The following is a 27,210-nucleotide window of genomic DNA, read 5'->3' on the forward strand; positions in this document are numbered from 1 at the left end:
TGCGACTTTGCATTCTTAACAAATGTCTGTTTTTTGTGGATGACACTCTTTGAGCTGCTTGCCAATGTTACAATATATAAACTCTTTAAGTCAAAGTCTTCAAGTATGTTTCATCATTTTTTTTTTTTTCACTTTAATCTCAAATTCCTCTTCTCATTGAATTCGTCATGCTTGTCAAATGTGCCAATTCGTGACTGTTGGTTTTACATCCTACTCTAAAGAACCCCTCAAATAGAATTTATTTGTCAGTATAAATTAAATACACTTTTACAGGGCCTCAAATATGTAAATATTTTTAATTACCTAAGCGCACTTCAAAGTATTTCTCTTATGAATATGCAAGGTTGTATTGTGTTTTCTTTTTTTCTTCTCCCCTCATTTGACAGCCATCTGTCTCTGTGTCTTTGATGCACACCACATGTCTGCCCTGCTGTTCAAAATGCCAGCACACACACCCAAGATTGCTTCTGCACACAGGTTTAATATATGGAATCAATTGTAATGCTTGGTATTCTTTAACGTAGCCGTAAGAACCACAGCTGGCATCCAAGTCTCTACAGCAATTAGCCCCCGTGCTTTCAGGTTGTCTTCTGCAGGCGGAAGGTTTTTAAAATGTAGATCCCAAACATAAAGGGACGTTTGAAGTTCGGTTGTTTTTTTAGAAGTTGAGATCGTGAGAAGAGATGTCAGGAAAGTTTGTTGTTTAGATTAAAATGCACAGATGAGGTTAAAGCAGAATAATATCTGGTCGGCGCTAACACCCAGATAGCTCTCCATCGTGGATTCTCATTCTTTTCCACGTGTTTTAATCACTCTTCGGCTCGACGGGGAGAAAATTTCCACCTGCGGTCTCGGTCCTCTGCCCTCGTCGTCTCACTAAAAACCCTTTCAGTCGTCCTCTTTCATTATTCGTGATGCCTCCATTTCCTCTTGGTCCTCAGCTTCGCCCTTTAGCCATTCTTACTTTTCCTCATAGTGAATGAATTCTGGTTTGTCTTTACTTTTCTCTGAGGCTCTCCCCCCTCTGCTGTGCTCTCAGCCCGTGCAGGCCTCAGGAAGTGGGTGTGTAGTGTGTTGAATTGGTTTAGGGGAGAGAGAGGTAGTGAGAGGAGGGGAAAGGGAGGATACTGATTAAAATAATAAACAGCTGTGTGTTAGTGGGGCCAGTGGCCAGCAGGAACAAGAGCAACAGAGAAGGAGAGGCAACTGGGGATGCCAGCTTGGAAGTTTGCGTGACCCTCTAAAGGGAACAAAAAGCCGAAGAGGAAAGGTAACCTTGGAGGAAGTTTCCTCATCCTGAGGGGATCAGAGGACGAAGCGACTGCTTCTACTTCAGCTTTTCAGGACGAGGCGAGATAATCGGCGGAGCTCAGACTCAAAGAAGCTAGCAAGTCAGACTCCCTGCCCAGGATCGTGACATTGAGCCTGGAGGCAGCTTCTGCGAACATGTGGCTCCAACAAAGAGAAGAAGGCATTCTTTGACTAAGTGGCCCAGTCATGGGAGTGATTAGGAGGGTGTGATAGAGCGAGACCAGACCGGGGCTGGAGACCTGAGGGGTGGCTAGAGAGGCATACACTGAGGTGGCTCTTTGAGCCTCTGTTACCTATACTCAGGGGAGCGAGGGGGCAAACCATGTGCCTCTTTGTGCCGCCGTCTCTCTTCTTGAAGTGTGTAGGGTTGTGTGGCTGGCAGGAATAAAGTGCTTTTTATCTGAGTAATTGAGAACAACCGCCCTGGCCCTGCCCTGGGTTGGGCTGCTGGACATCGTGTAAACAGCTTCCTTCATGCCCAGAAGGGAAGGGGAGGAAGGGAAGCGTAGCAGCTCCGAAGAAGAGAGGCAGACCTGTCCTCAACCGCTCAGAGGTTTATATCAACCTAGTCGTCCCTCAAGACACGAGCTTTTATCTCCACTCTGCAGACCTCCACCCAAGATTTCTTGGATTTCTCTGGCAGTTTCAGCGCCTGATTCCTGGCCAGAGGAACTCAACCGTCAGCCTCAAGCTGTGGCTTTGTGGAGCCTCCAGTGGCACCAGTCGTCACGTAATCCCACTCCCACTATGACTGCAGGGTAAGTGTGACCCTCCCCACTAAGCCCGGCTCCCTATCAGAGGAGGATGCTACGGTCATGTCGTGGGATCAGGCGAGCACACACACCGGCACGCATGTATGAGTGCTGCCTGGGGGTGTGTGAAGTGTATAAATTGCCTATTTTGGAACGGCGACCTGGATTTGACCCTTTTGTGTTTGATTTTTTTCCAAGAGCTGGGCTTCTCTTTTGCAAGATCGAAGATTGCTCGAACTCTGGATTTACTAATGATCTGAATTCTGATTTTGAGGGTTCAAATTTTGATCGTAACCACTGGAGGACTTACCTAGCTCACCAAACTCTTTAACATCTGTCGACCTGAATAACAGTCACGATGTAGAGACTGGAGGGAGTGGGAGGAGCCACAGCACACACTCCAGAATGATTGGCCTGAACTCTAACTTGCAGGAGCTCCTCAGAAAGTTTGAACAGGTACATAATTACAGATAATTTAGGTGCCTCTTTTATGTCTCGCTTGAGCTTTGAGTTTCATTAAAACAAACTTAAATGCAGCCATCAATGAGAACAAAACAGCCAGCTTTCACTCTCCTGGTCTTGTTCTAATAGACCTAATTTAGTCAGCTTTATGAAGTCTGAGCATTCATTGGACTAATTTAGAAGGAATAATTTTATTCTAGCGGGCTTTTCTAGTCAAGAATCGCTACCGTGCAGAAAGATAATTGGTAGAATGAGACCCAGAGTCCTGGAATTAGTACGATTTGTCAAAGCAGACCTTTACGTTAGTTTGCTTTAAGGGGTGAGCATAATTGAACGCTTTAAAGTTAGTTTATTTTAATTCAGCTACAGCTTAACTATGTGTTTCATGCTCATACCTGTGATAAAGCTGGAGTTATAGTAGTTCAATTTCCAGAAGAGACTGACACGTGATCTCTGTGCTTCAGCCATCCCACGGCAAGCCAATTTCTATCACTCATTACACTGTGCCTGGTATCCAAAGCCTATTAACCTTTCTGCTCAGACGTATCTTACCTTGCCTTTGAGTGCCTTTTAGGTCTTTGTGATATTTCTTTCTTTCTTTTTTTTTTTTAATATGTCTGGAGTCACGACTTCCACACATCTATGAATATGTTCACTTCCCTGTCTTTACATTTCATTTAAATACTTTCTTGTTTGAGTTGTTCTGTGAAAGTTTGTGTGTAGGAGGTCCTCTGCCATGACTTAAAAGCCCAACATGTAAGCCAATAACTCATGAATAAAACGTGAAACCCGAAGCAAACGGAGAACAGTTGTTGCTGACAGGATGACCTGTGGCACACGAATGTTTTTATTATTATTTTTCCCATAATTGTGTGTCTGTGTGTGGAGGGAACGAAAATGATCTGTCACTGCAGTTAATCACTTCAGGAAGCACGTTCACATACACAAACAGCTGGCCCCAAGCAGTCATTCACTGTGTGAAATAAACTGAAAAGGGCTGCTTTGTAAATGAATATGTTTCCTTCTGTGCCCCCTCACAGCGTGTCCTTTCTGTCTTGTGAATGAATGCGCTAGTGTTTTTGTGTCTGTAAAGTTAACTTTGTGTTGAAGTGCAAAAGAAAAAGGAAAGAGAAGCACTTGGGTAATGACTTGAAACGCAGCCAGCTGGCTCAGTAGCACTGTGTCTCACTGTCTTTTGCTCTCCGTGTGTCTATCCAGCTTTTCTTTCTCCGTCTCACTCACTGTCTTTCTCACTTTCTCCCCTCCTTGACCTCTAAGAAGCCGTGATTTTATGGGTGATTATCTGCAGATCAGAGTGGAGGCATTCGCTCCAGTCTTTGTTAAATGTCTATTGGCATTCAGTAAATTGCAGCCCATTGCAACGGATGCCTGTGTGTTAGTGTTTTGTGGGTAGTGTGGTCATGCGGTCTACTTTTCACAAGTAAACACTTATTGGAGTGCTGGAGCTCCATTCATCTTGCAGTTCAAGCCGTAGATCACGTCATGTCGCCCTTTTCCCGACACCGTCTGTCTCTTGCTTATATGTTGTATGCGTGCCATGACTCAGTGATACTAAAAAAAAAAAAAAAGGAACTTGGGATCTATCCCAAATCTGAAATTATAGTTGATAATCAATCTTAATGATCCATTCGCGATTATGCCGTAATAGTAAAAGGCCAGCTTAAAAAAGAAGTGCTTGGTCTGCGGTACTGTGTCAATGGGTTCCACATTTCCGAGTTACCTCCACATGAATGCCAGAACCATAAACTGTACATAAAAGATGGATGTAGCCAGTGTGATGTAACCCATTTGTTAGTGAACTGCTGTTTAGAAACCTGCAGTTCAACATTAAGTTATTGTCACCATCATGGATTTTTGTTCAGCCAGAATTTACATGCAAGGGAAGAGAATGATATGAACACACTGGAAAGATGTGTATAATCTGCCCCTGCCCAGGACCTCAGAAGGGAGTAGAAGGGAGCAGTGGTCTACACATTATTCAATAAAGACGACCGGATGTTAACAAAGCAATTCTTTCATAAAGTCACTTCATTATTTCTTCAGTTTTTAGTGTGTTTAGACCTAAAGAAACCCCCTCGGCGTTTTATTGTAAATTGTAAATTATATTTGCGTTCCAATAAACATTTAAGCTTCATGCAGAAAAAGGCAATGTCACATTAACATTGCATTAACAATAACAGAGTTCACACGCAAAGCTGAAGAGCCAAACCAAAGACTGATCTCCATCACTGACAGACCCGACGCCAGTTCAACCGGTTGACTCAGCTGAAAAACACACTGATTGGGCTCGAGCTGATTGCTGACGGTGGCGCGCTACGCACCAAAAAAAAAGAGGGGATGTCCACTGAAGTTTCTGAAAGTCGGTTGTCAGCTTGTTGCTAAAGAGAAAAAAGTAAGAAAAAAGAAATAATTAAAGCTAGCTAAAAAAGAGACTTCGGTACCAGACTGTTGAAATGGTTTTGTGATGTAATGTTGGGACATTTTAACATGAGCATAAATTAGATGCTTCTGAAAAAGGCTGAATAAAAAATGGTCCTAACAAATGGACACAAATCACGACAACGGTCCCAGTCCCACAGGCAATTACACTTTACATTCACTTTTTGAAAAATTGATATGGCAGTTAAATACCTGTGAGATCAGCCACTGATGTTGGCAGCTTCTACTTTGTTTTCCTTTACAATGCAGGCAGCTTCACGGAGTAAACAAACTTAGTTGCATTTGAATGCATATTGCGACGACGTCAGTCCATCTTCTATCTGCAGCATCTTTGACGTGTGCTTAGAGCTGTGGGCGTTTTCGAGACCGCCGCGGACACACGGAAGCATCCTTTCCTGAAAGGACGAAGGACTGACTCGTCGAGATTTGATGACGTGGCATCGTAGAAACGGAAGCTGTTGAGAATCCCTCCTTGATTTTGAGAAGCACACATTGTCTTGCTTTTGCAGTGATAACTCAAGAGACTCCCAGAAGTACCTTCACGCCAGCTCTGTTTCTCTGTTGCTGTTAATACTTGATGTATGTTCATCATCCAGTTTCCAAAAATGCAAATCTGTGCTGGCTTCGATGAATTTATTTGGAGATCCAAATTGATAATGCAATAGCTATTTGAACACTGTCATTACATTTAAACACAGTACAGTTATCTCGCCTTGACATAAGGTTAGCAATGAGGTGCTAAAAATGGGTAATTTTACTCACAATGTTCAGAATTATTTCTATATCACTGTACGGTTGTGTATTTACACCATTGGTCTCAAAGCACTTTTTCTTTCTACTCTAAATTTGTCCCAGTTTCAAATCTGTCTCTGTGCTCCAGGCACTGTTACTCATATATATGTCGTATTGGAGTCTTTATCTTCAGTTGAAATAGTTTAAACTGAGGGACGTCCCAGTAGAGCAGAATATGGAGCAGTCTTACACGTCTAAAAATAAAACCTTTGACAGGATCCTTTGCCCCCCCCCCCCCGTGGTTCAACCCTCTCACAAATACACTCTCACAAACCCTTTGAGAGGTGGTTGTGTAATTGAGATGCTGTGTTTGGCACACATGAAAAAAATCCTGCTATATCGTAGTATGAAATGTGATGGTGTCTTGCAGCCACACAGACACACACGACATTTTGAAATAGGACTCCACCGGAAGTATTACGCTGCATAAAATGAACATCGTATAACCTTCTACAGCATTGGTACGGAGGCAGACCTTTCTTTGGGAATTGCTCCTGGTTGGGGTGGACCTGGCAAGTCGGTGAAGGGCTAGAAGTTAAAATCTTTTTAGTCAAAGTGCCTTCAGGACGTTGCGTGCAAATTGAAACTTCTCTGCCCACTAGAAAAGTGTGGAGTGTGCCACTCGAGATTAATCTCTGCAACAAAATCCAACATTGTTTTTTTCTCTGACAGCCCAGGTGACCGTAACATCCAGTTTGGGGTGTAATGAACCAACTTTACTGCTTTCTGCGCATTTGTTCAGACTCTGAAGAAGCAAATCCCATTCTTTTTTTTTTTTCTTCTTCTTCTGCATCCGTAGGACATCCAGGCTGAGATCGATGCCCACAATGACATCTACAAGAGTGTGGACGCGAACAAGTCGAAGATGGTCAAAGCACTGGGCAGCTCAGAGGAAGCTGTGTTCCTCCAACACAGACTGGATGACATGAACCAACGCTGGAGCGACCTCAAGGCAAAATCAGCCAACATCCGGTCAGTACACCTCTGTCCAGAACTCAGAAATTGAAATGCAGTGTTTCTTTTAACCATTCTTTTGGATCAGACCTCAGCTTTTTTTGGCTCAGGCTTTACTGCCAAAGGCAACAAGCTTTTTGCTACCCTGTAGCACTGGTTTATGTAGCATTGTGTCCAAAGCCCAATTTTTATATATATATATATATATATATATATATATATATATATACATACACACACACACACACACACACACCTTATGGCCTCGCATTCCAGTAGGCTCACTTGCACCTTCCCAGATACTCAGCCACATATGGTGGCAATGTGTTTGCATGGCACACTGCATTGCACAAATATAACAGCCCTGGCCCGAACAACGGCTTTGTTGGTCTAAACTGCAGACTGGTGCAGACACGTGCACAAGCATGAATGCTCACACAGGCTTGGGTTACTTATGGAGGTTCAGAATGAGTATTGATCTGACGTTGAAGAATAAATTTGGCTTGAGAACGGGCAGAAAATTGCACATCTGCCTAGGTGGGCGGTTTCCATCACTGCCAGTTGGAGCCAGCGACTTCTCATAACTAGTGCAGCATTCTTACAAGCAGGAATGAATGCCAACCGTTCATACTGAGGCTTGTCTAAGCAGCAACGCTCAACAGCTAATTAGAATGCTTGACACGTAAAAATTCAAAGGAAAAACTAAATCGAGTAAATACTCCAAACAGTAGAAGCACCTAAATTGGCATCGCTGTTTAGTTTGGTTGAAGCGGGAACGTCAATAAAGCAGATCTGCCTTCATATATGAATTATGATGAGATCTGCTACCCACAGCTGCTTCCTAGTGGATCCGAAATGTTTCTCCTTTAGTTCATTTTAATGAATGTGCAGCATCCAATTTGAGGAGTGCTGCACCAGAGCACAGGGCCATTACATGCGGTACCCGTTGTGTTTACCTTAATTACATTACATGAAAACAGCACCAGGCTGCAAAAGTATAACTGCACACATCTCCATACACATCACGCTGCTGGGCTTAAACTGCAAGAGACTTTCATTCCCTGTTGCTCATTAATCCTACACATAACAGACTTATTTTCTGCTTTATCTAATAAATCCTGCTGCCTGCGATGTAGTCTTTAAAGTCAGCAAATGTATTTAAAATACAGCAACTTGTGTCTGACCTTTTCAGATATTATGTGGCTATTTATGGCACAATATAAGGTAGAATCTAGTTAAAACATCATTCGATGGGTGTAATTATATCAGCCGTTTCACTAAGCTATATTACATTTGCTTCTTTTACCACTTGACTGCAGAACTGTGTGCTCATATTGTTGCACCCATCTTTATCCGACAACAGCACCATTTCCCATAGAAGCGAGAACTCCATTTGTTGCGTTTTTCTTCTACGATTCTTCACTGTGATTAGTTCGTCTGTTCGGCTCTGAGCATTTGGCTCCTTTTTTCGCTCTCCTGCACACATGCGAGTTTAAACGGTAGATGCACTCGACACAAAGGATTTATCTATCTGCGTTTGTTGTTGAGATTGCGCAACAACAATTGAGCTCAAGGTTGCTCTGGATCCAATATAAAGAAGCTAATAAGTATTTGTTAAAGGACATATTTTCATCAAAATCACAGAAAGCACATCAAGAGCTAAGCTCAAACCAAGGCCACTGCACTTTGTTCTGACCAATACTCTGCACCATTGACACATCCCACTCGTTGTGTGACAAGTTATAGCTCAGGAAAAGACAGCCTTGTCCGATTCATGTTGAAACACAGCTCAGATGTCACAGATTCATTGAAAACTTTCAAATGTAATCTTCTTACAAAGCCGCGCAGTAGCTCCAGAGTCCACCGTGGAGCACAGGGATGAAATACTGCTCCTAAAGAACCAAAGAGCCAGCACAATGGCACATAAACTTCCGAGGACACAAATACAGTGTCAGCCACAACCTTGGCATAAATAAAAAAGATTGGTGATATGCAGAAGTGTTGACGGTGAAGAAAGCGAAGGTAAAAGTGGAGATGACGGGGCCAGATGGAGATGTTCAAAGACCAAGACGAGGAGGGGGGTAAATGGAAGTGGCACAGACGCACGGCAAAGCTCCAGTGGCAGAGGGAAAGGTTGAAGGGACTAAAGACAGATCAGGAGGAAGTGAATCAAAATGCTGACAGATATTTTGCTTTGAAAATGGTTTTAGTTTGAATATACGGGACTGAGTGAAGGTGAAGGTGCAGACATGATGAAATAGACTTGTAGCACAGAAAGACAAGCAAACGGCGTGCATGCGTAGGTGGTGGGATTCTGTTAGTTGATTATATACCGCCCATAATGCCTTAATTGCACTACATGAGTAATTAAAGCTACCTCGTCAAGCAGCAGAGTGTTCAGATACATTATGAGAGGAGAAAAACGAATTGCTTTTCAACACACATTGCATTCTACCACCTACAGAATTAGCTGCCAACTTTGTCCTTTCCACATGTGACACTGAGCGACCTCTCGTGAGTGGTTAGCAATCGGGTTTTTACAGGGTTTTGTTTGGGGAGGGAAAAAAAAAGTCTGTCTTTAGCTAACATTCACTGGAGGCCAGTGTTACTGCAATCATGCTTGAGCGTATATATGTGTAAGATGGACAGCTTAGTTTATTAAGTAATGCTGTGGAAAAAGCCCAGCATTGTAAACATTAGGCTACAGGGCAAAATTCTCTGAATCATACTGTTGTCAAAGAGTTATCATGCATCAATTGAATTGGATGGATGGATGTTGGCAGAGCCCACCTGGAGGCGAGTGCTGAGCGCTGGTCACGTCTTCTGGGCCTCCTGGAAGAGCTGTGGAGGTGGATGTGCGTGAAGGATGAGGAGCTGGCCAAGCAGATGCCCATTGGAGGAGATGTGCCCACCTTGCTGCAACAGCAGAACCACTGCACGGTACGTACTGTTTGCCTGCGGGCAATGTTCCTGCAGCACTGTCCAAGATTTGTCATCCCCCGTCCTTCATTGTCTTCTTAGATTTCCCTAAAAGTTTAAGTGTTTTTTTAAAAGTTTTTTTTAAACTATTTTTTCACAATTTTTTCACTATTTTTTCATGCACTTTTTTAGCAGATTAAACCCAACTCTCAGCTTTTTACAATATAGATAGCAGCTAACTTCTTTAGCATATAGCACAGTTCCAGAGCAGATATGGAGACTAAACAAAAACACTTGAGTGGGTTTACGAAGCTGAGAAGTCTCACAGAGTAAAGTTCGTTAAATAAACTTCCTTTCATTTCAAACCAAGGCTTCATTTCCTCATGTTTTTGCTTAAAATTTTTCGATGGGAACAAATCTTTTGGGATCCACCCATTATTGAGCCAGGAAAGCCGCAACCGGAACTCATAAAAGAAAAGCAATATAACCCTGGAGGGAAATTCACCAGGGTGAAGTAGAGAAGGGCTTGTTTAGTTTCTGACAGGCTCAGAGTGCTATGTGGCAGAAGGTAAACACAGAAATTAGCAGGAATCGCTCAGACATGATGAAGCATCGGACTTTCAGTGTGTTAAACTATGAGTTTGTGATAAATGGCCACGGCTTTTCAGTCTTAGAATTATACTAATAAGCAATCAATGCCTTTATTATGCCAACCCATTCCCATCTTTGCGAGCAGTGCTGTTTGCACTGTATTATTTATTCGTAAGCACTGGCTATTTTGATGCTTGGAGTGCAATTGCTTTCGGATATATTACTCACTCTGTGGTGGCGACTGTTTACAACCAGCCTGCTGGCCACCACTGCAGCCGACATCATAAAGCATCTCCCTCCCAAAACCTTGAGTGTAAAGATATGTGCAGTCATGCATCGAAGAAAGGGTCACAGATCAGTTAACATACTTTGGGATACATGAACGCATGCAAAGTGCCTCTGCTAATGAGAACTTAGTTCTACTGCATATTTGCATCTGCGTGCCAACTGTATTCATCTTTCTGTAAGTAGCGTTTGTGGCTGAGTAAGCTTTTATTAAAATTTGATAAAGGATTCTACATGCGCATTAAAACGTTTCGTATCATTCTAAGTTAAATTTGCACTGGGTCACATTTTCTAATGGCCTTTTTCACGAATAGAATACACAGTGACACAGAGAGTTACTGCAAAAGCTAAAAAGAGAAGGAAGAAAAACTGCAGATGTGAAAAACTGTCGGGAGATATCGGGAATTGTAAAGCTCATCTTTTGCCAAAAAAAGTAAGAGAGCAAATCGGCATTAGATCAATATGCTTGACGCGTTCTTATTTTAAAGGCAAACTATCAAGAGAGACGTATAACTGATCTCCTGTTGATGCAGAGTTTGCTCTTCCAGCAGTAGACGATCAATTTCTTGGCTGCAGTAATGCCTGCTAAGTATAGCGTCTTCATTATTTGATTACGTATCATTATCCAAAAGCAGGATAGATAAGTCAAAAGAATAGTTTCTCTAAGAATGCGGCGTGTCTGTATTTATACCGTGTGGCAGGTGGTGCGAGGTCAAACCATGTGACCAACGGATACTCGGGTAACAAAAACTGCAGCCAGACCTGTTTGTGAGGAAGAAATATGCACTCTGGGTATACATTTTTAAAAAGAACAAGGACTGTGACAAGAAAGAGAGACTGCGCTCTATAATTTTCAGATTAAAACCTGTAATTCATGACTTTTTGAAATGGACGTTTCCGTCATTTCGGATACTTGAAACCGTTGACCACATCCCCGGACAGTTTAGACAAATGTGTCCTCGTACTTTTGAGATAACGCTGAGGCTCGCTCCTTTTAATCTCTCGGCACCTGACAGAGTGTCTGCAGATCAGAGCTTTGTCATAAAAGGAATGAAAGTACACGCTACAGAGAACAATCTACCTGCATCTCCCCCTTCACTTTCCTTTTCTCATTACCTTTTTCGGCTCGTATCTTGCTTTCCATCATTCTTCCTCGGTGTCTCCATGCATTTTCATCCCTCTTCTTCACACCTTTCTCTTTCCTTCTCACATCATCCTCATCCAGCTCTTCAGCTGAAATTGGAAATAACGAAACGGGGGGTGCTGAAAGTGATGAGTGGTGTCTTTTCATTCCCCCCCTCACTTCCCTCTCCTCCCTATTGCTAGTGCTTTGGCCTTGAGGTCTTGCTGACCCTGAGAGGGGCAGAGAAGAACAAAGAGCTTCAGCTTTGAACGAGCCATGCTCTATTACTTGCTTACGCTGACAGTCACACCTCCAAGCCCTGTGCTCACAAATACACACAGTCGTTCAGCTATACATCGACTTCTCAGTCGGTGGGGGGGTGTCTGCATAGATGTATGGAAATCAGTACCATTGAGGTAGGAAAGGCTTAGAGAGGCCAAGTGGGGGAAAAAAAAGCCTTTTTTTTTATATATATTGGGAAGCTTGGGGAGATAAAAGAGGAAGGCTAAGCCACTTAGCCCAGCAGAGAGCAACGGATATTGCTGTTATTAAAGAATCAGAGGAAAGAAAAATCAGCGGTGCAGCGGTCCGCAGAGACAGAAGAGAGTGATGGACAGGGAGCAGCCAACTGAAGCACAATTAGATGAAAAGGAGATGGGGAATGATTTATATGTGAGGAAAAAGAGGTTAATGAAGGTGTGAAGATGGATAAACAGAGTGCGTATTTCTACCTTTTTATTCCTCTTTTTGAACATATTCGGTTTCAGAGACAGCAGTTGCAATCCAATCTGCCATTTTCTTGGCAGTGTGTCAGTGGACGGTACAATATGTGAGAGGGAAGGGTCCTCTCACACATCCTGCCTCATAGGAGTGACGTCGTGCTCTCTTGGGTATTGATCTGCGCCTTGTTTTTCTCTGCTAAAAGGGCCTTAATAACATTTATTAATTGCACATTCAGTTACCCAGTGAAAAGCCTTTTGTTCGCAGCTGATTAAACTCATCAGTCTCATCTATTAGATTAATAGCTTATAGATCAAGAAGTGAGAAAGGCTTGTGGGCATTTTTAAACGATTCTAATCTCTTAGCAACAGTTGGCTTCTTGTCCATATTATGACAAGAGTCTAACCCCCCCCCTCTAAATGTTTCTAAGTGAGTGAAAGCAAATGAAATGAGAGAAATGAACCAGGAGTGATTTACTTTGAATTTTATTTTGTTTTGAGTACCGCTAATTGTTCATAATTGTTTTTCTGGGCTTAACTTGCACACTTATGAACACTTCTAGCCGTATAAAACACTGCAGCATGAAAGCTGCAATATTCAGTCTTTTCTTCTTACCAGTCGTGTTTTTTTTTTTTTTTTTTTTTGTCCTTTTAGGACTCACAACTTTGTCATTTTGGTTTACCCACGCAGATTTAAACAGATACTTTTACTACAGGAGCATTTTGGAGCTAAGAGACAAATGAATCCCTAAAAAGAGTGACTACACGACTGACTACGAACAATCGAGGTCAGAGGAACTCTGATTTGTGTCTGTGAGTTTGGAGGCTGGGTGAACACCTTAGGCGCGGCCACAGCAGTTTCTGCGATGCCCGCCGTTGTCCTGCTCTGGGCAGGCTGCTACTGTAGTGTAGTGTGGATGTCTTTGGGTGTGAGGTGTGACTGGTCACCAAAAAATGTCAATCTAAACATCCATGTGACAGGACGCCGGTTTTCCCTGCAGAGCATGCAGTTAAAACAAACCTAACAGTGTTTTACTCACTTTTACTCGTCAGTGGTGTTAATGTTATGGCTGATCCGTATACGCTTATCATGACTTTGTCTCAGTCTTAAACCACTTCTATATTGTTGGAGATGCACAAACACAACCAGGAAGACACACATACCCTATACACATTTCAAAGAAATGAAGTTTTTTTTTTTTTACGTTTTGGTTGCTGAAGAGCAGTCATTTATGTCACCACCCCAGGCTTTTTACAGCCTCTGGCAACTTTAATTATTTAAAATCGCCAGAGCTGGAAGCAATAGTTTAGTAGAGCATGTCATGAAATTTGTTTTCAAACACCTATCACTAGCTCACAGCTGTTCCAAGATAGCAGTTGATGTCGGGCACAAAGGAGCAATTACATTTTCAGGCTGAAGCACTCTGAGGCTTCTTACCCCGCATAGTTGTAAAATTTAATTTGGCCCAGACGACAGAAGTTCAAACACCAAAAGTACTTGCGTCTTTTAATTTTTATGTGCTGGGAAACAACAGGAATCCACGACGGGCCTTTGGACGCGAGTGATCCCCTGTGGCGAAGGCTCCAGTTTGTGTCGTTGGGCGTTGGGATGGTTTATAGTGTCTTCTGGAGGCGGGTGTGGGGATGCAGTGATATTGTGTGGAGGCTCAGACACCAGGGTTTTGAGAGCAGGAAGAGGGATGTTTGGCAGAGCTCTGAAAGTAGCTGTGTTGTGATGTTATCTTATTGGCGCCACAGCACAGGGCCCGTAACGATAAGACTTTGTTGCGCCGCCACAGTCACACACCGCAGTCTTACAAAAAAGGCTGGACGCAAACCCTGGCAAACGGACACAATCTCTAATCTTCAGAAATGTGCACCGAGACACACACACACACACACACAGACACACACACAGCCAAGGTCACAGTCACTCCTAGCTACAAGAAAGCTACCATGAGGATTATGAGACTGGCAAGAGTCACCTCTTTCTCCAATCTTAGCGAATCGCAGACTTTTAGACCACATTCTGATGAGCCAGAGCCCAACAAAACGTATCAAAGAGAAAAGTGAAGGGTAGACCTGCCCCGCTTTATCTTAGAAGGCTTTGTCTTATCACTCACAGCCCCACTGGGATTTGCTTGGAATAAAAGCTTTTTTCTCCCCCCCCCCCTTAAATTTGTGATCTTTACCTCTGAGGCTTCATGTGCAAGCGTGTCCTTGTGGAACACTGATATTTTTAGGGTCTCGAGGCTTCACTAAAACGATTTGTTTGAGTCTTTGGTGTTGTTGAAAGGGTACCCAGTGGCTGGATCACAGACAGCGAGGCCACATCTAACAGAGAGAATTACTTAGATCCAGTGTGAGCTGATTTTTTTTTTTTTTTTTTGCACAATCTCTGGTGGCTCGTTTCTCCGTTTCTCTGAAGTCTGTTTGCAATGAAACGTAATCGTTGGAGAAACGCGAATTCCATTCATTTCAAAATGTATTGTGATGGACAGCAAACCTAGTTGAATTAAAGTAAGACTTGTAGGATGTGATTATTTGTGTTACTTTTTCATTTTCTTGCATTTCTTTGAAGTCAGTATAAATCCTAGTTTGGCAAATTGATCTAAAAGTCACACATTACATCATCAAATGCAGGTAAATTGATACAGAGGTAAAATAGAGGTCATCCACTCATGTTGAGCTGTTGAGTAATATGGAATAGTCTGTTCATTTATAAGTCAGGAGAAGGAAAAGAATAAAAATTTAATTAACAAGATTTGTCAAAAAATGTTGAACATTCTCTCAGATATAAAGTGTTGCTGTGTTTTCTCCTTTTTGTGTCTTTCTGTGAATAATAAATAATAAATTTGAGTCTCTGGTAGTTTTTTTTCTTTCATTTTATTATATATTATATTTCATTAGCCTGAAAAATCAATTCATATAATCTACAAACTTCCTTAAGGAGGAAACTGATTAATAAACTGATTTTGTATTTTACTTACAAAGTGGGACGTTGGTTTCAACTGGTATTAGCCTTCATAGCCTCGCTCCCTATCCTCCCTATCTTCCCTATCCTCCCTATCCTCCCTATCCTCCTTTTCTCATCTCCTCTCGCCCCTCTTTCCCACTTCCTCAATCACCTCTCATTTAGTTTCCATGTCTCCCGGTCCCCACTCTGAGCTACCTGCCTATTATGTCTCCACCGTGGGAATTTGGAGGAAATCATTGGAACGGAGCAAACCATTTATTAGCAGGGATGATGTAATTTGTGTTTGAGCAGGATGCTCCATTTTCAGCGCGACGGTACATTTGTCTGCAGGAGCCTGTGGGAGATTGTCACTGCGCTGGTGGAAACTTAACTTTAAGAGTAGTTTACTCTCTGAAATGAGTGGCCTTTTATTTATTTATTTATTTATTTATTTATTTATTTATTTATTTATTTCACCCTCAAACAGAAAATAGCATTCACACGTCAAAGACCATCTACAGGGTGTTCCCTCCCTTCTCTTATGTATTAAGATGGCGCCGTATGTGGGATTGCATTACAGCCAGCATGTTGCCATCTGAGCCTCGGTCAGTGTTTCTCCCAAACACACAATTTTTGACATCCCATATTTATTGTACTTGCCTGTTTGATAAGTGTGATAATTGTGGGACTTTATCACAGTGCCTTAAACTGCATCCCCTCTTCACAAAGCAATCACACACTCTGATAGGCATCGAAGTCCCGTAGAGTCACACATATATTAAAACAAGAATAATTATACTGTTACATGCCATTTATGGGGCTTTATCAGCTGCTGTGCGCCGTGGCGAAGCTGATGACTTGACATGAGGTGGAAAGAGTTTCTCAATTGCTTTGTGAGCATTCATTATCTACTTCTCTGTGTTCTTGATCCTTGAGTGTGTCTTCATATTAATGACTAAATGTTTTTGTGTGTTTCTCTATGATAACTCGTCTATCGCAGTGTCAGCTGCTCTGTAACAGGGTGAGCAGGATATGTGACAGCACCAGTAGACTTTAGAGTGCTAACTCCTGCAGGTATTCTGTGCATCGCTCAGCTAATTTCACACAGATCTCAAAGACGTACCCGGTTTGACTCTGTGCTCCTGGCTCCAGTTGGCGCTGTGCTCGCTGAACTCTCGCTGCTGCTCATTCTCTGAGCATAGCTGCTTTTTATCTCAGTCTCTCCTACATCTTCCTTTTTCTCTTAATAGTCAGACACTGAAAAAGGAAAACGATTAGTTTTTTAGCCCTCACCTGATTAATTGTTGAAACTGTTCTCTGTCTCGACCATAAGCTGAGCATAAGCAGCTGCTCCTGTTGTACATATTGGGTGAGTTATTTATAGGTAGAGTGATGAAAGTCACGGGAGATTAAAGCAGAACTTGTTGATGTGTAAATATGTCAAAATAAATAGCAAAATGCACCAGGTTCAGCTGGAGTTCACTGGCACTGACATAATCAGGAATTTAGAGTAAAATATGTACATACCTGCAGAGAAAATCCAGTAAGTATGTCTTCACACAGATGCACAAACTCAGCTGTTTGGATTGCTCACTTTTTTAGCATTTCATTTTATGATCTTTACCATTCTAACCTTTTCATGTCGACATCGACACCCCTCTAACCGGCTGCTTTGCGATTTCCCCTGCAGGCACTGTGCGCCGAACTGAAGGAACGCGAGCACTTGTTAATGAGCACTTTGGACCAGGCCAGGATGTTTCTCGCTGACCAACCCATCGAGGGTCCCGGAGAGCCACGCAAGAACCTGCAGCCAAAGACCGGTTTGTTTCCGCTTTTCTGAAAAAGCGTGCTCTGACTACACATAAAAAGACAGAGGACTGGAAGCCTTGTATATAGGGGTTGAAAACAGATGCGCATCTTTTTGTTTTTTTTAAAACATTTTATCGCTTTATCCAAACGGTTTCCTCAGTTCTGACATTTTTTGGGCTCCAGCCTTTGGGCAGAGGTTGTGTTGACACAAGCCAATGATGTCATATGGGTATAGATGGTTTACATCAATGTCTCTTCGCTACTGATGTTTTTTTTTTTTTTCTGTCATCGACCTCTTTGCCACACTGACAGACACATTCAGGCTTTGTCGGCAGAACATAGACTTTAAAGTAAAGTCTGACAATGCACGAGGTCTGCTGGAGGGTGCTGATGTGTTCATTTGGGCTTTAGAGCACAACTGCTGTGAGATCATTGGCAAATCATGTTTTAGTTCCCTGATTTACAGCTCTGTTCTGTTGTGGGCTGAACAGTCATACATACAGGTTTAGTTCCAAACAGTGTCCCACACCGTCGGCTACAGATGGATTTTGGTGTGTTGTCGAAAATGGCAACCCTATGAGATGAGGCATCAAAACCGGATTTAGAGTATTTGCTCGTCTACAGAGTATCTCTGGAAAAAGGTTGCTCTTACAAACTGGCTGATCTGATTGTCTGACTTTGATCTGAGGTGAACAGTGATTGACAGACGGTTTTCTTCAGTGGGCACAGCGACTCCGAACAGCTTCCAACAATAACTTCCGAGATGGTTCTGAGTAACGTGATTTTAAAGCTATGCTCAACATACAAAATTTGAATGAAATTGTCTGATTTTTAAAAAAAAAAATAAAAAAATTTTTTTTAGACTCTCGTCTTTCTCTTGGCATAACGCGTGATTGGGTAACCAATGTTCATATCTTGAGTTTGTGGAGTGTTAAATGGCCATGAGGGATCTTTTAAACTCCTGTTTTACTAGGCCGAAGATCAGCCCAGATCAGGAAAGATTCCCATTCAGGACTTTTATACATTCACAGCAAAAATATCTGATTCTCTTGAAACCAAATACAAGGTTATTTTGGCCCAGTTTCAGGTGAAGTGGCCTCGAAATGCCTCTCACGGAACACTTGAGTTGGTAATAATACAAACATGTAATAGGGCAGGCAAGAATTAAACATGAGCCAACTCATTCAGCATTACCTCTCTCTGCCTCTGTTGAATGCATCAGGGAAGTCTTGGTTAAGTCAGCACATTTCCCTTCAAACTAAAACCCTACTGTGTAAATAATTAAACCCAACCTTGGGGGCTGTGTAGGGGAGTGGCGAAGCATCAGAGCACAGACCAACGGGCATGTTGTGTGCGTGATCTTTGATATCACAGCATCATCTCATTGAATAAATAGTTCAAAACTGATCTGAAATCTGAGACCTGGCTTGTTGTGTGACCAAAGGGGGCGGAATTTCCGTAAGTGACATTTTGATAAAGCCTTAATATTAAAATAGATGATCTTAAATCATGAAGCGATGCGTTCGGTTGTCTGTACCACTAATTTGACTCATTGCTTGAGCGCCACATTCTTCATGGCGAAAGTCATCACGCTGTGCAGCAGTGTGAAGCACCACCTGCAGCATATGTCCACCGTTTGTCAGGCTCGTGTGTGCGCAGGGAGGAAAAGAGAGGGATTAAAAGAGAGGTGCAACAGGTGAAGATAGTTTTTCAGTCTCTACTCTGGAGATGAGACCTTAGAACTCATAAAAGCTGCTCATCTTTCTCTGCAGCTTAAATGGGTATTTAGGGAGCAGTTAAGTCTTCTGCCTGTTATTTTCTCTCCTCTGGCATCTGTAGCAATTACTCCATCCTCTCACCTTTGCTGCCTGGTTTCCCTCGTCCTTTTTTCGGACTTTTATGTTTCCTGCTTTTCTGCTTTACTGTTTTTTTTTTCCCTGTGCTTCAGAGCTACCACGCGGAGCTCCACCCTTTCTTCCCAAAAAATCATTTCAGTGGAGATGGAAAAAATAGAAAACACAGGCTTTTTGTGAATATCTGAATATGCAAAGACCCTCTTATTGAGTCGTTCTTGTCATCGGTGTATGTGTGTGTTTTTTGGTTTAGCTGTTTTAAAAGAAGGAAAATGTAACATCTTCCTGTCTTAGCCAACCAAAATAATGTGGGGTGAAGGGACAAAGCTCAAACCATATTTTGATGCTGACGCATTTCGTGAAAATATCCTTGTCACTACCATGTTGAAGGGGCATAACTAAAGCTTACTTTAAAGAACGATGAAGGCTATGACAGCCGTCAGTGAAATAGCTGCATTTCCTGTCTCATTCCAGACCTCACCCCAGAGGAGAAGGCCCGAGGGTTGGCCCGGGCCATCCGCAAGCAGACTGGCGAAGTGATGGAGCGGTGGGAGCGTCTAAAGGGGCATGTGGGCGGCTGGCAGAATCAGGTGGAGCGAGCGTTGGAGCGACTCCAGGACCTGCAGAGCTCCATGGACCAGCTAGACCTGCGGCTGACACAAGCGGAGGAGGCTAAAGCTACCTGGCAGCCTGTGGGCGATCTGCTCATCGACTCTCTCCAGGATCACATCGAGAAGACAGTAGTGAGTTAAAGAAGTTTGAACCGATGATATTCTGATGTTTTAACTCCTTTTGATGATGCCCTCGGTTTGATGATTCTTTCTCATCATTTGCAAATGCTACTCATGAAACTTGAAAGTCTCTTTTCCCAAAGAGGCCTAGTTTAAGGGGAAGCTCATTCAGTTAACAAGAAGAAAAATGACAGCAGAAAGAGACTGGCACAGAGAATAGTCTAGCCGTGACTCACAGGTTGCATGAGGAGGCGCAACTGGCAGACAACTTTACCATCTGTTACTGCACCCCTGAAATTCCGTTGTCCTCCTGGCATGGACAGTCTGGCAAATGATATCTCTTAATATTGATGTCAATTGTAGGATAAAAAGGGCCATGAATAGATTAGATTTGAACCATGGAAACACTTCCCTTCCATCTTTTCTCCAACACAAGATATACAGATGTGAGCATAAAGTCCACTGTGGCGACACTTGATGCAGATTATAGCAGATTATAGAGTTTTAGCGAATATGTGGTGAAACATGTTAAAGACGCAAAGCACCATAAACCACAAGATGCTTGATCCCTACAGTATGGCTGAAACTCTTTGTGTAAGCACAAATCAGACCATACGATGACGTCATCATTTTTCCCACTGCTAACCAAAGCATTTCCGATCTGACCAGGCCTTCAGAGAAGAGATCACCCCATTACGTCAGGATGTTCAGATTGTGAACGAGCTTTCTGCGGAGCTCACACCGCTGGACATTCAGCTGTCGTCCACCGCCTCCAGACAACTGGACCAACTCAACATGAGATGGAAAATTCTTCAGGTAGTTTGAATTCCTCCTGTTGGAGTGTGGTTTTCTACACACTGCTTTATTCGGCAGTTTGTCCACACTTCGCTGTCTTTCCTTCTTTTTTCCCCCTCATTCTCCAACTTTCTGCCTCTGTTCTTACCTTTTTTCCTGTCTCCAGCTGCGGGGTCATGGTGCTTTGGCTCAGCTAAAGACACGGGGCACAGAATGTCCCTCAACCCGTGTGCATGTTATATTTGTACACAACTTTGCTTGCACAATGCCGCACTTTGTCACAGCACATCAGCAGATACTTCTCTCACAGTGCGCCAGTCACATTCTTGGCTCTGTAAGGCTGATCGTCTTGGTTTGATCTGCTGAGGGACTCGCTGAGTGTTTCTCAGATTGGACTTTGTCTCGGTCCTGGAGGGAAATCTATCTCTTTACAAGTTATCCCAGGGAATGAGAAGAGAAGAGAAGAGAAAGGGGGTTTGCTTGTGAATTAGAGAGTTGAATAGTCCCTTTTTTTATTAGCAAAGCATTATATTAGTCTTTTAAACTGTGAATGTAAGCTTCTCCTTTTTGGTTAAAACAGAAGCAAGAATAATCCAGTGGTGTCTAATTAGACTGGCTCGTTTGCATCTATAGGGGTGTAGTCAAAGATAGATATCAGGGACAAAATTCTTCCTCTCATAAAGGAAACCAATGGACTGTGATTGCGGTTTCAGAGACACAATTGCCACACAACAGTGTGGCCTTCATAAGTTGTATCTTTTTTATTTTAAATTTTAAATGTGACACAGCTGTCGGGCAAAACTGGGTAGCTGGGCTAATTTGTGGCCCAAAAACAGTCTTTCCACCAGGAGAGTGACAATAACAAATCCAGAGTCATAGGAGGGCACAGTTTCAATGGACTGCTCATTTTTTGCCCCTTTTTTTTTTTTGCCCCTTTTTTTTTTTTTTTTTTTGTTTCAGTCTACAGGAAGGCAGCGGCTTCTCTAATAAGCCAGTAATCATCTGTCTTGCTGTGGGACAGTGGGCATAAAAGTCATTAGTGGCCAAAAAGAGACTGAGCTACTGGCCTTTCTGTGCCCATTACCAGGATCCATGTGGACATCTGGCTGTCATAATTCTGTGTATATGTGCAAGTATCAGTATTCCAGACTGCCAATACTCTCCTGCCAACCACATCAGAGGAGTAGATGTGTGAATGTTTGTCTGGTTCATAAGTAAAATCCTCATGGAGCTTCACCTGTATTACACGCATGATGAAGAGTCCAAAGCAAGCTAATGATTCCCTCTTTGACATCTGCTTTCTGCCTCCAGTGCTTTGCTAATACTCTGAACGTTAAGTTCACACGCAGTGAAATGCAATATGACCCTATTTGTCTGATTTCTCATCTGTCCCACAGTAAACGGCGGTCGCTGTAGGCCGTCTGTAGGAGACGCTTTAGTTGTGACCCGATGCATGTTTTTCCAAGTCGCGCGTTTTAAAGCCTTTTGTGAGCGCCCTGTGACTGATTGCATCTGGTTCAGTAACCGGCGTGCTGCACACTGGTGCACACGCAACAGCAGTAAATTAGCTACCATGTGTAGCCACAGAAACAACGTGGAGGCCGATTCACCTCAGTTAAGTTGATTCAAACCGAAAATCAGGTGTCCTTTATCATGACCAAATGATGGTAAATTTCTTACTGCTTTTCCAGTCATGTCTCGCATGCCGACCTGCTATGATGGGGGCAGATTGTGACGGTGACTGACACCTGTTTTGCAGTTCCTCATATGTGGCTGACCTTGCTATGGTCGATTTGCAGCGGTTCCGGTAGATCTACGCATGCTTCAGATGTACAATCAAGGAATGATGCTGTGGTGCTTTTATTACTCTGAACCACAGACCATTTAGGGATGGTCAGATGGGGTTTTTAACTCCCGAATAGTGAGCACCACTCAGGACAAAGTGATGGTGGTTTTGTTTTACTGACAATTTCCCTCGTTGAGCAAAGAAAAAATATAGTATAGTAACTGTATAGTTTTGTACCTGTGGTGGAGAACAGTTGAGTGAGTTGAGGTTTTGCAGAAATCCCACCTCTGATCTCACTGCACTGAAACGGTGATCGAGTGCAGCCACCGTGAAGTTCTGTCTCTGCAGCTCACTGTCCTCTCTTCTGTGCGTGCTCATCTTACAGGTGGCAGTGGAGGACAGACTGAAACTCCTTCAGGAGGCGCACAGAGACTTCGGCCCCTCCTCCCAACATTTCCTCTCAAGTGAGTACAATTACTTCTCCAGGGGAAAAAAGAAAATGTTGGGTGCCTTGGACTGTTTACACAATTTTCCTCCCTCTCATCCTCAGCCGTTCTGATCGCTTCAATCACACCCGTTCAGTGGGTTTGCTCACACTCAAACTCATGCACACGAGGCACTTTACTCTTGAATAATGGGAGGCTTAATTACAGCTTCACTGACTCCCTCCTCTTACTCCCTCTTTAGAGTGGTCATTAGCAGAACAGAGAGAGTTTGAGACGGAGCTACAGGGAGAAGACAAATTCAGAGAAATTAAACAAAACAGCCAGTCTCTTCTCCTCTACGTCTCCCTCTGTCTTCTCCTTATTTTTTTATCATCATAAAGTCATCAGTGTTCGTCCTGCTCCACCTGATTTACTGCGCTGGCTGTCGGGCACGGAGACAAAATGGACGATGTGTGATTCAGTGCAGGTGCTGGGCCATCATGCTGCGTCACCGGCAGACATGAATTCACTAAGCAAGCACTGCTGGGAGCTCAGCAACTGCGCCGGACAAAATTCCACCCTTCTTTAATCTTCCTGGCTCTATGACACTATCTCCTCCATCACACAACCGCTGTCATTACACTCGTAGCTTAATATTCCCTCGGAGATCAATAAAGTACTGCGTTCTTATCTCACCTTATCCATCTCGTAGATCTCCCATCTCATTTAATCTCTTTCTCTTACTGTCTTTTCATCTCTCTATCTGAGTGTGGAGCTGTGTCGTGGAGGAGGGAAAGTGGGAGGGCAATAAATCAAGCAACATTTCTGCTGCCGTTTGCTCTGGAAAGCTTTGTTGAGTCTCACTGTTTGGGTGGTTTTAAAACTTTATCAGATTTCCATACTTATGATTTCCCCTCTGCGGTCCATCTTCTTTTGTGTCTTTTAAAGATTAGTTGTTTTTTTTTAGTGATCACGGCCATAATGTTCCCATCCTCCTTCCTTTCTCTTATATAACAACACCCTTCTACTTTTTTCACCCAATATCTTGCCCTGTAAGAGTTTTAAATGTTTTTATGTTAATGTCGGAGGAATCATTTCACGTCAAGCTTCAAAAACTAAATTGCCGAACTGGATTACTGTAGCGCATGCAGTGTTTATTATGATGGAGTGTCAATCTAGACTGCTTCTTGACTTTTTATCTCTCCCCTTCTCTTCATGCTCGACGTGTCTGCAGCGTCTGTGCAGCTCCCCTGGCAACGGGCAGTATCTCAGAACAAGGTTCCCTATTACATCAAGTAAGTGATGAGAAATGATCGTGATAACCTTCATTGTGCATGTGTGGGTGGTATGCTCGTTTGTTCGGGGGAAAAAAACATTTTGTGATTATCAGTCTGAAAAGTTGTCTTTGAAATTTGTTTTAAAGAATCATTCATTTAGTATTTCTCTCCACCTCCCGTAGGAACGTTTCCTTGTTTTGCATACAGCTCTGTCGTACAGTTCATGCTATTTGTCATCCTTGGTCTCAGGCTGCCTGTCTGTGAGATGGGACTGTTCTGGGAGATTTACAGCAGCGGAATAGAATTACCTGAATTTTGTGGAGAAGAGTTTAACCTTTACTTTTTGTTTGTATGATTCATGCACCCTTTGGACATCTGAAATTGATTGTATTTTTGGTTTTCTTGCCCCTCATGTTGGGAACCACTCTACTATTGTGCTACTAGTGCCGTAGAACCAAGAGGTCTACATTGTGCAAGATGTCACAAACACCCTTTATTTGAATATGACTTATAAGACATTCAAAAGCACTAAACTACTAAATCCTTAATTATTATTAAGGTTCGTGATCATGATTGATTTAAACTTCTAAGTGTCAGTTTTGGTTTGCAGACACATAACTGCCACATTCTCCTCAAAATAGACCCAGATCTGGCGTAAAAGGAGTAGACTTTGATTTTGATTTGATCTTGAATTTTTAAAACATCATCTGGTAGTATGTGGCAGATCCCGCATTACCTATCTGGCAGTTCCTGCTCCGTGAAACCTTCCGTGTACAACATGTAAATCATTTATTTTTCCTCCAATTAGGGACTTGATTTGCTCCTGTGTGCGTTCAGTTTTATTCGCCTGCACATTTCTCACCCAGTTCAACATTAGGGCTTCTTTTTGAACACTGGGCTAAATCCCAGGGCAGCTTCCCTCACGTCTCTGCTTACAGTGACTGTAATGACTTCAGTTTGATGTCTTGCTTTCCATTCTAATTTTTGTGAAATTAGGCCAAAGATGAAGTTTCAGTTTTAACGGGCAGAGAGAAAATCTGCGAGTGGCTTCTCTGCTGCTTGGGAAATGTCAGCTTTGAAACTTTGAAAGGACCTCATTATCCTGAAAACACGTAGCTGCATGTCAGTAAACTGATGCCTAACCCAACCTGAACTTTATTTTTGTCTGGCAGCAACGGGGAAACTCTGGATATTTTATTCGCTTCTCTCTTGTTTGGTTCAATACTGTTGCTGCTTGTCGTTGTACAACCCACAATTAAAGCTTCATCTGGGAGCATTTGCAGTGACAGTTCCCCAAAAAGTTTAGTTATTTGCTTGTTGTATTTGAATGTCATCTTGTCAAAACTTGAGATCTGCAACCTATTATTTAGCTCCATAGTTTGGACTAGGCTTTTAATTAAAAAATTCCATTGCACTTGTCTGTCATTTGCTTTGGTTGAATAGATGAATAGATGTGAACAACAGTGCCCATTACAAAAAAAACAGTTTGTTTGGCTGTAACTTCATTATATTCGCTTTACATAAAAAAATCATTATTATTATTTATTATTATTTTTTATTTTTTACTGTTTTTTTCATCTGAAAGAAGTTGTAAATAAAGTCTAAGCAATCACTAAATTAAGCATAGGATTTAGATGGAGGAATTGCCTTGCACCTGCCTCTTGTTTGTGCTTGCAGCTTGGCATTAGAGGGGCTCAGAGATTAAAGCCGGGCACCCAATAACTTGCAGAACAGGCTTCTACCTTTAGAGAGAGCCAACAGCCTGTCATCACTGACATACCCAGCCAGCAAACCTACATCTGCCCGTGCACACCAACTAAACACAGGCGCACAAGGACATTGAAACGAACAATGTGTACGGGTGTGTTTAGTTGTGATGCAAACCCCTCATGCCACAGGAGAAATGGTTGCACGCACACAAAGATGAAGATTAACTCTGACTTGGAACTAGGCTGACCAAATACATGCTCACGCCCACTAAGCATTCCCCATATGCCCTGCAGAGACCTCCATCTTGTTTGGGCCAGATTTTGCACTCTCCGCCTTCCTTATTCACAGATTTACAGTAGATACGAGCTTGCCCTCACTCATGAAAACTCGCCTAGTTTGCTTTTTTAACTGGACTCTAAATCCATCTGCAGGACTAATGATGGGTCACTTTCAGTGTTGTAGCATCGTTGGGTTTCCCACATCAGTCTCTGACACATTTATGTCTCCAAACTCCTCCTCATCATTCTCCTCTCATGTTGTGAATCTTTTCTTCAGGCTGACAAAGGTCACCTGATTAAAATTGCGCCTTGTAATGTAAAGTTGAGATGACATATTCAGGGGAAATCACACGGCTTCGTAATCACATGCAGAGTACTGCCTCATGCTTGCAACCCCAGGCTGTCCCATATCGCCCATTCTGGCACATTTTGGAGGGGCGGTGGACAATGTGCTCCTCTGGATGTGTAGTTTAATAAGCTTTAATTGGAATCCCAACTGTCTGGGGTTTAATTCAAAGGCAGAATGGCTCTGTAATTGAGAAAAAGGGAGTTATTTTTCGTAGAAGCACAGACAAGAGGCAGCAGTGAATTGATGCCAGTTCGAGAAAGGCGGTGAATGCAGGCACTTATCACCTGTCACAGACACTTTGTGATAAGCCTGCCAGGCTGCTGTCTGCGGGGAGGAAAAAGTTCTTTAAATATTCCTCATGCCCGCTCTGATATTTCTCTAATTCTGTTTCTTTGGATATTCAGACACGCTAGGAATCCTTCACCGACCTACTCGTGATTATTCATGGCGGGCTCTGAGTGTGTGACAGTGACAAACTCCCACCGGCGAAGGAGGTGTTTTGCCACCGTAGGTGTTTAGATTGGTGTTTTGATCTTTAACCATGCAGCGACTGCAGTTTTTATTTATTTTTTCCCCAGAGGAATTTCTTTTCACTTAAATTTCATCTTCTTTTATTCACCAAAGGAAATATTTTGTCCCTTAATAGTATGTGTACAGTTAATTGTGGAGCAACAGGGAGGAAAAAAGTAATAAGAACCTCTTTAACCTTCGGCGAGACTGTGCTGCTGGGAATGGCAAAGCTGCACATAGAACGTCAAAGGGAATAGCAATTAATCTCCGTAGGCTGAATTGTTACAGTGGTGATCTGTTAGTCTAACGGGGTCACTTTTGTCAAATAGTTTCAGCTTCTCTTCTTGCTCAGTCAGACAGAAA

General features: G+C 42.7%; 1 protein-coding gene across 8 annotated transcripts in view; it reads left to right on the forward strand.

The window, feature by feature from the left end:
• The window catches only part of utrn (utrophin), a 163,933-nt gene that overhangs the window by 84,279 nt on the left and 52,444 nt on the right, over window positions 1-27,210 (forward strand). For 6 of the 8 annotated variants that reach the window (XM_075459716.1, XM_075459719.1, XM_075459715.1 and 3 more), the window contains 7 exons: window positions 6,577-6,749; window positions 9,515-9,671; window positions 17,015-17,144; window positions 19,461-19,729; window positions 20,387-20,533; window positions 22,684-22,762; window positions 23,958-24,018. In XM_075459716.1, the coding sequence (XP_075315831.1) occupies window positions 6,577-6,749; window positions 9,515-9,671; window positions 17,015-17,144; window positions 19,461-19,729; window positions 20,387-20,533; window positions 22,684-22,762; window positions 23,958-24,018 (1,016 nt within the window). Of the gene's footprint in view, window positions 1-1,155; window positions 2,070-2,095; window positions 2,520-6,576; window positions 6,750-9,514; window positions 9,672-17,014; window positions 17,145-19,460; window positions 19,730-20,386; window positions 20,534-22,683; window positions 22,763-23,957; window positions 24,019-27,210 lie in introns of those variants that run through there. The other 2 variants (XM_075459722.1, XM_075459721.1) reach the window with 2 other exon arrangements.

Source organism: Odontesthes bonariensis, chromosome 24, assembly GCF_027942865.1.
Source record: "Odontesthes bonariensis isolate fOdoBon6 chromosome 24, fOdoBon6.hap1, whole genome shotgun sequence".
Lineage (NCBI taxonomy): Eukaryota > Metazoa > Chordata > Actinopteri > Atheriniformes > Atherinopsidae > Odontesthes > Odontesthes bonariensis.